This window comes from Bos indicus x Bos taurus, chromosome 8, assembly GCF_003369695.1.
Source record: "Bos indicus x Bos taurus breed Angus x Brahman F1 hybrid chromosome 8, Bos_hybrid_MaternalHap_v2.0, whole genome shotgun sequence".
NCBI lineage: Eukaryota > Metazoa > Chordata > Mammalia > Artiodactyla > Bovidae > Bos > Bos indicus x Bos taurus.
The window spans coordinates 110203573-110215103 of NC_040083.1; the positions used below are offsets into that span (position 1 = coordinate 110203573).

The 11531-nt window shown below is 42.0% G+C and overlaps 1 protein-coding gene across 4 annotated transcripts in view; it reads right to left on the reverse strand.

The window, feature by feature from the left end:
• Window positions 1-11493, reverse strand: part of FBXW2 (F-box and WD repeat domain containing 2) — a 31330-nt gene extending 19837 nt beyond the window's left edge. Inside the window, exons 1-3 of one of the 4 annotated variants that reach the window (XM_027550663.1) lie at window positions 11404-11493; window positions 11193-11301; window positions 5312-5821 (exon numbers count right to left, since the gene is read on the reverse strand). In XM_027550663.1, coding sequence (XP_027406464.1) covers window positions 5312-5801 — 490 coding nt within the window. In that variant the 5' untranslated portion in view covers window positions 5802-5821; window positions 11193-11301; window positions 11404-11493. The other 3 variants (XM_027550664.1, XM_027550665.1, XM_027550662.1) reach the window with 3 other exon arrangements.
• Between the last annotated feature and the right edge of the window lie 38 nt (window positions 11494-11531).

Here is an 11531-nt window from a genome sequence, read left to right on the forward strand (position 1 = left end):
CACTCGGCTGGGTCTGGCCCCTGTGGTTTGTGGTTTACCAATCCCTGGAATGTAACTATTTAAGTACCTATTAAATACCTCTATTTATTATATAAATATATGTGAACACGCATTAGGATCGATTCATAAAGAACTCCTTGAACCCATTCTACTAAAAACTATCCAGGAATTACTGACAATGCTTGTCAGAATGCGCTGCCTCAAACAGGGGCGCTGACTGCAGCTCAGTGTGACTGGGAAGCAGTGGGAAAGTAATGTTTTTCATTACATGAAAGGGGAAAAAAAGCCCTCTCAATTCAGAAAACAGGGTGAAAACAATCTTTGACGTAAAAATTACAGACATGGGTAACGTAACAAAGGTAAGCAGAAAAATGAGCTGCAACGCAAATAGAGTAAGGTATCTTATCAAGCGAAGTTTAAATATTTACTGGCAGAATCAGATCTCAGCTCTCCAACCACCCCAGTCATTTGACTCTGTTAACCAACTGAATAAACATTTACTAGTGCCTCTTTAAGACAGGCACCTTTCATTCTCCTTTTTAAAACCCTATTAGCCTTCTGTCTCTGCCTCTCCCCTTTCTCTGGGTACACACTTAAAGGATCCACCCTACACTCTGTGCATTCTTTTTCCTCTCTCCTTTTAAAATTTTACTTGCAGCCACAGCTATGATGTGACTAACTCCTAAATCATTCTCTCTAGCCCTGAGCACTCTCGAAAGCTCTCACCCTGCATTTCCAAGTATTACGGGAATCTCCACTTACACATCCAATTAGATTCAGTTCATCCCACATGGAACTCCATCTATCCTCTTGAATTTATCCTCAGTTTCTAGTCTTTTACTAGTACTATCTTCGCATTTATACATGCAGCTAGAAGACTTCAGTCATTTTTGAAATATCCCTATTCCTTGCCACATACCCAATTCACTGCCAAATCCTGTCATTTCTATTTCAATAGCTGCTCTTCCATTCAACTGCTACTTTTAAAAATCTCTACCCCTAGTATCCTGTATTTAAACTCATCGGAACTGCAATGGACTAGTAATTTAATTCGGAAGCTCGAGATCTGTCTGTTAAAAGTTATCAGAAGAATTAATATCTTCTGGGGGAACACTTTAGAAACGGCAGGGTGGCTTCACTGTCACAGCGAGGACATTACTGGCCTCCACTCGGCAGAGCCCAGGGACGCTGGACACACTGCAGCGTCTGCAGCGCACAAAGAGAGTCAGCCTGTGCTCTGCAGGGCATCCCGAAGGTCCTGCCGGACATTCCTAAGTGTAAGGCTTACTCTTAGTTACCTGAGCCCAATTTTTGCTGTTGTACAAAGCCCACAAGCAGGTTAACCGTGTGCTTAATTTTCTATGAGTGTAACCATCAGATAAACTGAGGAAAGATGTTCTTTCCTGGGGACTCTGCTAAGGGCTGTTCAGCATGTGAAAAGATCAAGTCATGGATGGTATCTGTGACACAAATACAACCTTCTCCATTCACAGCTGCCATGCTCACGACAGCACACAGAGGTGCAGACACCTGGTTACCACCTTCCAGAACAGCCACGGTGGGGCCTGTGTTCAACGCTACTGTAAATTACAGTTCTCTTACTTCTCCTCTGGGTCAGACTTTGGCTATTATATTGATTTCCAAAATGTGTATGTATAGATAAGTTGCTTCCATGACTTTTAATTCATGATAGGGGGATATTGTAAAATCTTGTAAGAAGAGGACCCAAGTCTGACAGAAACAAGAAACACTAGTTTCTTTGAAGTGAAGGCTCTGAACCAGACTTTCTGCTCACAAATCATTCAGAGTTCACAGGAAACTGTCCAAATACATGTTCACAGCATTCCAGCCCAAACCTAGTTCTTCAGATCATATTCTAAGAGTCTTAGAGTCCCCGTTTATGTTCTAAGACTTCGGTATTTCCTCCTCCATGCTTGGACCTCTCCAGGCCTTTAGAATGCTTCTCTTCCTGTTGGGAAACCCTGACTGCATCTCACATCTCCAAAATGTGTACATTCTTCAAGACCCAACATAAACACTACTCTACTTTCTCAAATGAAGAAACCATTCCTTCTTTTGAAAAACTACATAACTTTATTTTCCTCATACAATTCAACTACATCATTTTTGGGGTTGGTCTCTCTTTTAATTAAGATATAACTGACAGACAACAATGTACTAATTCTAGGTGTATAATGTAACAATTTGACATCTGTATATAATCTGAAATATTCACCACAACAAAACTAGTTAAATACAGCATCTGATCACACCTCCTTTATAGCTCTTGTTTTTCTCGTTTGCCTGCAAGTCAGAGGTCACAATATAGCCATTTATAGGTTGAATATGATCTAACCACAATATTTTTAAAATTAGAATAATACTTAGAAAATTAATACTTTTTAAAAAATGAGGCTATTTCACAAAAACCTAGGCTTGGGGCTTCTCCTGAAAAGTCAGACCTGACAATTCTGAGTCTGAATTCCACACAGGAATTATCTACTGCAGCAGAGCAGCAACTCCCCGTGGCAGCGTTTTCTATTAGCCACAGTTCACACACAGACTTTTGCTCAATCAGGTTACCTTCCTGACCACAGCGTGTACATTCTTTGAGGAAAGAACAATTCTAATTCTGCTCGCATGCTTACGCTGCCTGTCACACAGTAGGCATTTTAGAAATAAATATCTACGAACAGCACAAAGCACAATACATTCCTTTCTTCCCATTTCAGAGATGAGCAGAATTTCTGAAAGTCTGAACAGACATACAATCTCATACAATCACACAATCTGTACTGTGCTAATGTTAGCATTATTAACCCTTTTGGTAATCCTGTTCCACTGCTTGCTTAAGGGCTGATCTGAGTCACTAAGTTTACTGCCAAATTCAGAATTTCCCAATTCAACAACGGTGAAAAGACAAGCTCTTAAGTGACAAGGTGATACAAACACATTTAATTCTATTAACAAATATTTCTTGCTAGTAACAGTCTCAGGAATGCTGCTTCAAACAAATGCTTTGAATCATTTTCAACAGCACACTTTTCCATAAGCAAAGCCCGTGAATTTAATCATACTAAAAATAAGACAGCATATAGACTCACCCGGAGAATAATCTTAAAATGTGGGGTTGTGTCCACAGTCATTTGTAGATATTAACTGCCCAGGTAATTAGGGAATTCAGTGAACGTATTCCATTCACTTCTGGGCCAAGTAACTAAGGTTTTATTGCATTTCAAAAGTGAACTTTAACAAGACATTAAAAAAAAAAAAGCTGGAGCTAGTTCTGAAAATGAGTCAACTGCCAGTATTGATCCAAGTGTGAGTAAGTGCCAAATTCAAAGGCAATATGGCATCTTAAAAAAAAAAAAACCTGCCAGTGATTATGAGGCAAAAAGAATATTGAAAAGTCATCACCACAGGTGGCAAAGTATACCAAGGTATAGAAGAACAGATGATATTGTTCCAATAATCAGGCTTTTAATAGGACAGGGAAAATAACATGAGCATGAAGTAATCTCAGGATGACAAAACCATGAAATATCTTAAATGTTTATTTTATAAAACTGACAAAGTGTTGAGCATTTCAGAGAATGTCACCACATAAGAAAATGGACATCCTCAATGAATAAAGAAATTCAATTTTAAAACAGTCTTCAGAAATCGTTTCTCTCTTAACTACTGAAAATATTAAACTGAGTATGGTAGGCCTCTGAGGGAGAGGCAGGTTTACCCTAGACTTTGCTGCGGGCATAGCATCAATTCAGTATATCTGCAAAGGGCACTAAGAGGACCTATGAAATCACTCACACTTCTGGATCTGGTGATTCTGCTCTGAGGCTTCTGCCTCAAATGAATAATCCAAAGGGAAAAAATAACGCAGACAAAACTATCCATAAGAACAGAAACAACCTGAGTACGCACGAGTATGGAAATGGCTAAGTGATGACACATTTACACAAAGAAACAGCACATGACAGCCGTGTGGTGTGGCTAACACTCCAGTGTCTGTCAGAAATCACTATGGAGGAAGCACACGAATGTCCCTGTGCTGTGGTGCTGCGCTCAGCTGCTGAGTTGGTTCTGATTCTTTGTGATCCCACAGACAGCAGCCCGTCAGGCTCCTCTGTCCATGGGATTTTCCAGGCCGGAATACTGGAGTGGGTTGCCACTTCCCACTGCGGGGAATCTTCCTGACCCAGGGATCAATTTGTGTCTCCTGCACTGGCAGGCGGCTTCTTTACCACTGCACCACTGGGAAGCCCAGTACTGTATATCATATATGATGGGAGTGAATAGCACTGTGATCACTGACAAGGTGATCTGGGACCTCGAGCCATTCTAAACTCTGCTTAGTCATTGCATACGACAGCTATCAACATGTACTGCCTGACGCACGGGCACTAACTATATCATCATATGCAGAAACACACGCCCATTATAATTGGAAGATGCACATAATTCTAACTTTAATCATTACATTTATAATAAAAAGTTACTTAACTACTTGTTGTTCTTGTTGTTTAGTCGCTAAGTCGTGTCTGACTCTTTCACGACCCAACGGACCATAGTCCGCCAGGCTCCTCTGTTCATGGGATTTCCCAGGCAAGAATACTGAAGTGGGTGCCATTTCCTTATCCAGGGGATCTTCTCGACTCAGATATCAAACCCACATCTCCTGCACTGGCAGGCGAACTCTACCACTGAGCAACCAGGGAAGCCCTGCTTGCTGAGTTTTAAAATACCCAACTATTTTCATTCCCATGCCCAAACTCTTCTAAATTCTTCTCAGAACCACAGGATCTTAGAGCAAGAGAAATAGCTCCCTTTGTATATTTTAAATACAAGGAAACAAACACAGAGAGGTTTCATAATTCTTTCAAAATGAATTATTTGCTAGGACCACACAGCAATTTTTATACAGCTTTTTTTCCCCCAAAATTACTGTTAATAAGAAAAAAAAAAATAAATTTTTAACCAACATGAAGGACCGTATATGGAAAAAAAGCATAGAAAAACGTAGTCAGAGCTTTCAGACTCATATCACATTTATAAGAATGTCTGGAGCTTTCTTCTCATAAAATTTTATAAAAATAATTGTCTTCTCAGAGTGAAAAAGGATAAAGGGGTGGTGGTGGGGAGAGGAGGAACCAGTCAGGGATGGAGCATCTATCTATGCCATCATAGATATCTCAGATAATTAACGACTGCCGTTCTCAAGCCTGAGGAGTATTTTGTTCTGTCTGTAAGATTACACTCCACGAAACGCAAAAATTAAAAAGAAAAAAAAAAAATAGTCAGGCTCTCTTACCTGTACACAGAAGTCCATCTTTGTAGTAAAGTGCATACACTCTGGCACTGTGTCCAATTAAAGATGAGGTCTCAAAGGCTTCATGGTCCTCCAGTTGCTTCATTCTCAGAATAGCCTTCAAATAAACCTTCTTCCAGTGCAAAGCGTCCTGAACAGAATCATCTATCTGCCAGCCCAGACTTTTACAGGCGGTCTGCCACACCTCCGTGCAGGCACTTATCACCTTATTCCACTGTTTAGAGACGAGGCAGCATGTGAGTAGCGTCTGAGGGTCGAGCCATTTTAACAAATAAAAACTGAGCTCCAGGGGAAGGAGTTTGAGGAAGTCCCGCTTGAGCAGAGTCTCCAGGTTATTGGAGAGGTGTCTGAGCTGGACTGCCCCACTCAGACTAATCAGGTGATCCAGAGTTTCATTTTTCTGCAAGTCCGTCAGAGAAAGAAATGTAACAGAAATGTTATCAAGCCATGTCTCAAAGTCCTTTCTCTCCATAAGGTTATGGAAAAATTTACCTGTGGCACATCAAAATATTGTATTAGTTCTGCTCAAAAAGACGGTTCAAGCAAGACTGCTAACAAATGAAGTATTAAAAATTAGTGCAAAAAACTGTTACAACTTTAGAGCTTAGTTACATTACAACTTTACAGTTAATACATTGTATTTATCGGAAATAATTTCCATGGCACAGAAGAAAACATTTGAGAAAACATACTTTAACAAATCATGACCTCCAAGACATAACTCAGTGAAAGTACTTCTGGTGTGTGCCTCAATCCTCCTGAAGTCTAGCACGAGCTACGCATCTTCACAGTAGAAGATTTACAAAGTATCCATTCTTTGTGAAACAGTGTATTCTGTATAATAGAACCCCATCAAAATCAGCATGACACCATTTTCTTAAATACACTCTATTTGGGCACGAAAATCACAAAAATAAGCACAAGGATGTGACCCCCAGAAAGTCAGTCTCTAGGCCAGCAACTTGAGACATCAGTTACCAGGCTAGGTATAACCTGACCTGTTATAGGAATCACAGAACTGACTACTAGCTTTTGCAATAGATGCTTAGGCAAAAAGGTTTGGGGAAGAAAAATAAGCAGATGCAATAAGTTATATGGCTCAGGTGTTCTGGTTCTTCCACTTCCTTTATGGCATTGCCTGTTAGAACATGAATTACCAAAAGCCTTATCTGGCCTTACATGGTCTGTTTTAACAAGGTTAATATGAGCTGGTGACATCTCTTAACCTCATGTGTCCCCAAGAGCCATGAGGGTCCTGGAGGTGTGCACAAATAAGACAAATTAGTCATCTTGATGCTTACAAGACGCACAAAGAAAGGTACCATTTCTTTCACTTAGCACATGAGGAAGCTGCAGGTCAGAGAAGGTAAGTGATTTGCCTACAGCCAACAGTGCTATTAAAATAGCAACAGAACAGACCGAAAGCCAGTGCTCTCAAGATCAGGACTCTTCCAGACACACCAAGTTGTCTCTTATGAAGCCAGCTACCATCAGGAGAATCACAACCTGGTGATAAGATCTGGGAACACTGAGTCCATCAGATTATACCATCTCCCCCTTTAAAGCTAACTGGAACCCCCCCTCCCCCCCAAAAATAAAAGTATCCATCAATCCACATTATGTCAAGTGTCTACCCACTCTTAACAATGGGGACTAAACTAATGGGAAGAGAAGAAAAAGTAAAGCAAATCTGTGAAAACCATCTTTCCCAAGATCAGCCATGTTGATAGATACTAGTGCTGGGCAGTAAGTACATGGGGCTTTTTTTAAAATTAGATTTTCACGTGTTGGAACATTTCAATGATTAAAAAAAAAACAAACTTTCCTTGTAATCTGACCAGTTTCCCATCATACTGTCATACTAATTTAAAAACCTAATGTCCAAATTAACATGAAAGAGGAAAATAAATTCATTTATCAGTTCAGTCACTTAGTTGTGTCGGACTCTTTGCAACCCCATGGACAGAAGCACACCAGGCTTCCCTGTCCATCACCAACTCCCGGAGCTTGCTCGATCTCATGTCCATTGAGTTGATGAAGCCATCCAACCATCTCATCCTCTGTCGTCCCCTTCTCCTCCTGCTTTCAATCTTTCCCAGCATCAGGGTCTTTTCCAGTGAGTCAGTTCTTCACTTCAGGTGGCCAAAGGACTGGAGCTTCAGCTTCAGCATCAGTCCTTCCAATGAATATTCAGTACTGATGTCCTTTAGGATTGACTGGCTGGAACTCCCTGCAGTCCAAGAGACTCTTAAGAGCCTTTTCCAACACCACAGTTCAAAAGTATGAATTCTTCAGCGCTCAGTTTTCTTTATGGTCCAACTCTCACATCCATACATGACTACTGGAAAAACCAAAGCTTTGACTAGATGGACCTTTGTCAGCAAAGTAACGTCTCTGCTTTTTAACATGCTGTTTAGGTTTGTCGTAGCTTTTCTTCCAAGGAGCAAGTGTCTTTTAATTTCATGGCTGCAGTCACTATCTGCAGTGATTTTGGAGCCCGAGGAAATAACATCACTGTTTCCATTGCTTCCCCATCTATTTGCCATGAAGTGATGGGACGAGATGCCATGATCATTTACCAGGTTTACACAAATAGTCAGATCTCACTGTCCAACTTCATTAATATTAAGGTATGTAAAGATCATTTTCATTAATTTCCCAACATCAAATGTGGCAGGAACATTTGTTATCAGACAAAAAGCAGTTAAAGCAAACAAACCACTTCTAATCACATCATCTGGTGTCTAATGTTATCGAATAGTGAATGGACTTATTTTAATAAGTCTCAGGGTCCACGGACAGGGGAGCCCGGTGGGCTGCCGTCTATGGGGTCGCACAGAGTCAGACACGACTGAAGCGACTTAGCAGCAGCAGCAGCAGGGTTTGGGCTAGGTAGGATTCATTAATTTAAGGATTTACTTGGCTGCCAAAAACTAATGAGTTCATGGCAAGTTATATGAACTTAACACAAGATAACAGTGTCCTGGGAATTTCTTGGTTGCCCAATGGTTAGGACTCTGCATGTTCACTGCCAGAGGGCCTGGGTTTGATCCCTGGTCAGGGAACTAAGGTCCCACAAGTTGCTTGGCACAGCAAAAAAAAAAAAGCCACCAACAAGATTAACAAGCCTCCTTTTTCTGAATCCTAACAACCTTTTATCTGTAATATTTCTGGAAAAGTTTTACTTTAAAAAAATCATTCACAGCAAGACAAGAAAAAAGTTTCTGTGAACAGTCACAAAATGTTGCCAACAGCTAATTAATCCTGGCCAATTAAAAATATAACCAAAACACGTGCCCAGGAATCATGTTTTACCGTGAAGAAGTTGGGGGAGGGGCTTCTTCTATCACATCTGCCCGGCCACACACATCAAGTGTGCCACATACACATCTTAGGAATACTGACATTTGTGTACAATGAACTGTTACTTAAATGGACACAAGGCAAATTTATAATACCCATGAAAACAGTATCATTACCAATAACTAAGAGACATTGTAGAGCACACCCAATCAATGAACCCATGACACCACAGAGATTATGGGATGAGTTTGCCATTGAGCACCTTTAAAAACCCAGGCATTTCTGAGATTTACACATTCTCCTAACAAGAATTTTTCTTCCAACTCTTAAAGACTGCCCTTTAAGCTACTGAACCCTTTATGGGAAGGTCTTATCCAGTTCTTCATCTCTCACTCTCATGAAAAAGGCATCTTTTAAAAATAAAGTAGGACCCATTAGCTTTGCAGAATGCACTATTTTTTTTCTTTTTAAATCAGCTTTTGTTTCTCTAAAAAATGAACTGACTCTGGAGAGAACTTTCTTAAGGTCATAGGTCTAAACTGAACTCTTAGAGAGCCTCTAGGAATATCACGTACTGGCAGCACAAGGCCCCACAGGGAATACTTCAGGAAGTGAGATTTCAATTCAACTGAAGGAGGAGTTTTTAAAACATCAGAGTTTTCCAATAATGGAACAGCTGCCTCCAGGGTGGTGAGCTTCCCATTACTGGGAATAGTCAAGGACAGCTAACTATAGAGGCGGATTGAGGTAAAGGAAAATGCTTTGAAGTCAATCAAATCTTCCGCAGATTCAGCCACTTCCTATGTGATTATGGACATACTCAACTAACTTCTGAGCTTCAGTTCTGTCATCTGTAAAATGGAAGCCAGCTCATCTTGGGCACTGCATGAATCACAAACAGTAGGGACAAGCTTAGAACACAGCCCAGTAGGGTAACTCAAATGGCACTTTTTGTTAGTTTTATCACTATGAGTACCTGGCAGGAAAGCTCCAGTAACATCCCCTTCAACCCCAGCACATTACCAGTTTCTCTTTTTGGTCTGTTCCCCCATCCCCCACCCCCATTTTTCTTAAAATGGATTAAAATATACAGGAAAAAAAGAAAAACCTTAAGTGCTCAAACTTACTGGGAATTTAATTTTATAATTAAGGGCAGTTACTGACATGAGGCTGATTTCCCAGGAGAGGCATTCTCTTTCCACCCTCTCCACACTCCATGGTGTCCCATCCTTCCCCCACAAACCCCAACTTCAGACTAAACATAAAACGTGCCCTTTGGCCCTCAGTATTAACAATCACAAAGCGCCGAAACAGATGGATGTGAAAAGATTCCTAAACTGGGAGACAGGAGACGTGGGTTTAGTCTCTGGTTCTGCTATTAAGTCCCTACGTTCCCTCAGGTAACTCTCACCTTTGCACTGGTTTGAAACACCAGAGTACTACTCATAGATGTTACCTCATGTGATTTTCATGACCTCGTGGAAGGTATGAGAACTGCCCTTAATAAATGAAGAAATTTACGGCCCCCAAAGTGGAGTGACTTTCCCTGGGTCTCACAGGAAGGAGCAGGCATATCTTGCCCAGCCCCAACCCTTCTCAAAGTAGCAAAACAAAACTTATACTTCCAGGTCTTACTAAAGATAGAACACTCCTGACTGAACATGATGAATGCAGTTTACCTCTCCTCTCTCAGGACCTGGCCTAATCAAGAGAGAAAACAAGACATTTGCTATCTTTGGGAGGGAGGCTTCATCCTCCCTCTCTTTTCTTATCAAGCACAACCAGGGTTAAAGAGAACAGAGGCTCTGAGCTTATCTAAATAAACTTACATATACATAAAATATCTTTTGAATACTCAAGAAGCTGGTTAATACTGGTTGTTTCCAGAGAATACTGGAGGGTTGAGGAATAGGAGTGAAGGTCTCTTTATGAATTTAAGACCGTATGAATATCTGATCTGTTTATATACACCTTCAGTTTTAAGATGAATTTTTAAAAGCTTTGAAGGAATACAAATAGGGTTTCTAAAACAGGGCTTTGCAACCCCACTTGTTGCTGGGTGACCCTGGGCGAATCACTTCACCTATCTCAACCCAACTTCCTCACTGGTAAAAGGTAACCACTAACAGCATTATCTCCACGTGTTTTTACAAGGAATAAACGGGCTAATGCACATAAAACGTTTAGCATAGTATCCGCACAGTGGAAGCCTACAAGAATGCTGGTTACCACCATTATTTAACATTAACCTTGCTATCTTTATTGCAAGCAGCTCTCCACATACACACCTGTTTCCATGGCATACCCACAATTATGGCGCAGTCCCGCACATTAGTACAGCGTTTTGTACTTCATAAACCGCCTCTCCACACTGCTTCATCCTTCAAACTCATTGACAGCCCTGGGACATCATGGTTAACTCATTTCGCAGCTAAGGAAACTGAGGCTCCAGGAGGCAATCACTCAATGCTCCCATCTCTAAATCAACTCCAGATCCCTTCAACCCGTTCGCCGCTCCCAGGTCCCCTACTCCCGGAGCCGTGTTCCGCGCGGCACTGACCTGAGCGAGCGCCCCGGGGCCCGGGACCTCGCGCCGGGCTCACACCAACTAGGCGCGCTCGGGCCGCCAGAGCCTCGCAGCGGCCGGGTCCGCTCCGCAGCCATGGCGCCTGCAGCGAGAGAAAGGCAAACAGCCCGAGGCGCGGCGGGTCAGCAGAGGCGCGGGCGCCAAACAACCCCCTCCGCGACCCGGCCCCGCCTAGTACACAGACCTGGACCTGCGGCCGCCGCTCCGGGTCCGCAGCCTCACAGGGGAGCGGCTTCCGGTGCTGCCTGCGTCATCTCCGCGCGTCCCTCCACCCGCGGCGCCCAGCGGACGCGGCTGCACTTCCGGCCCCGC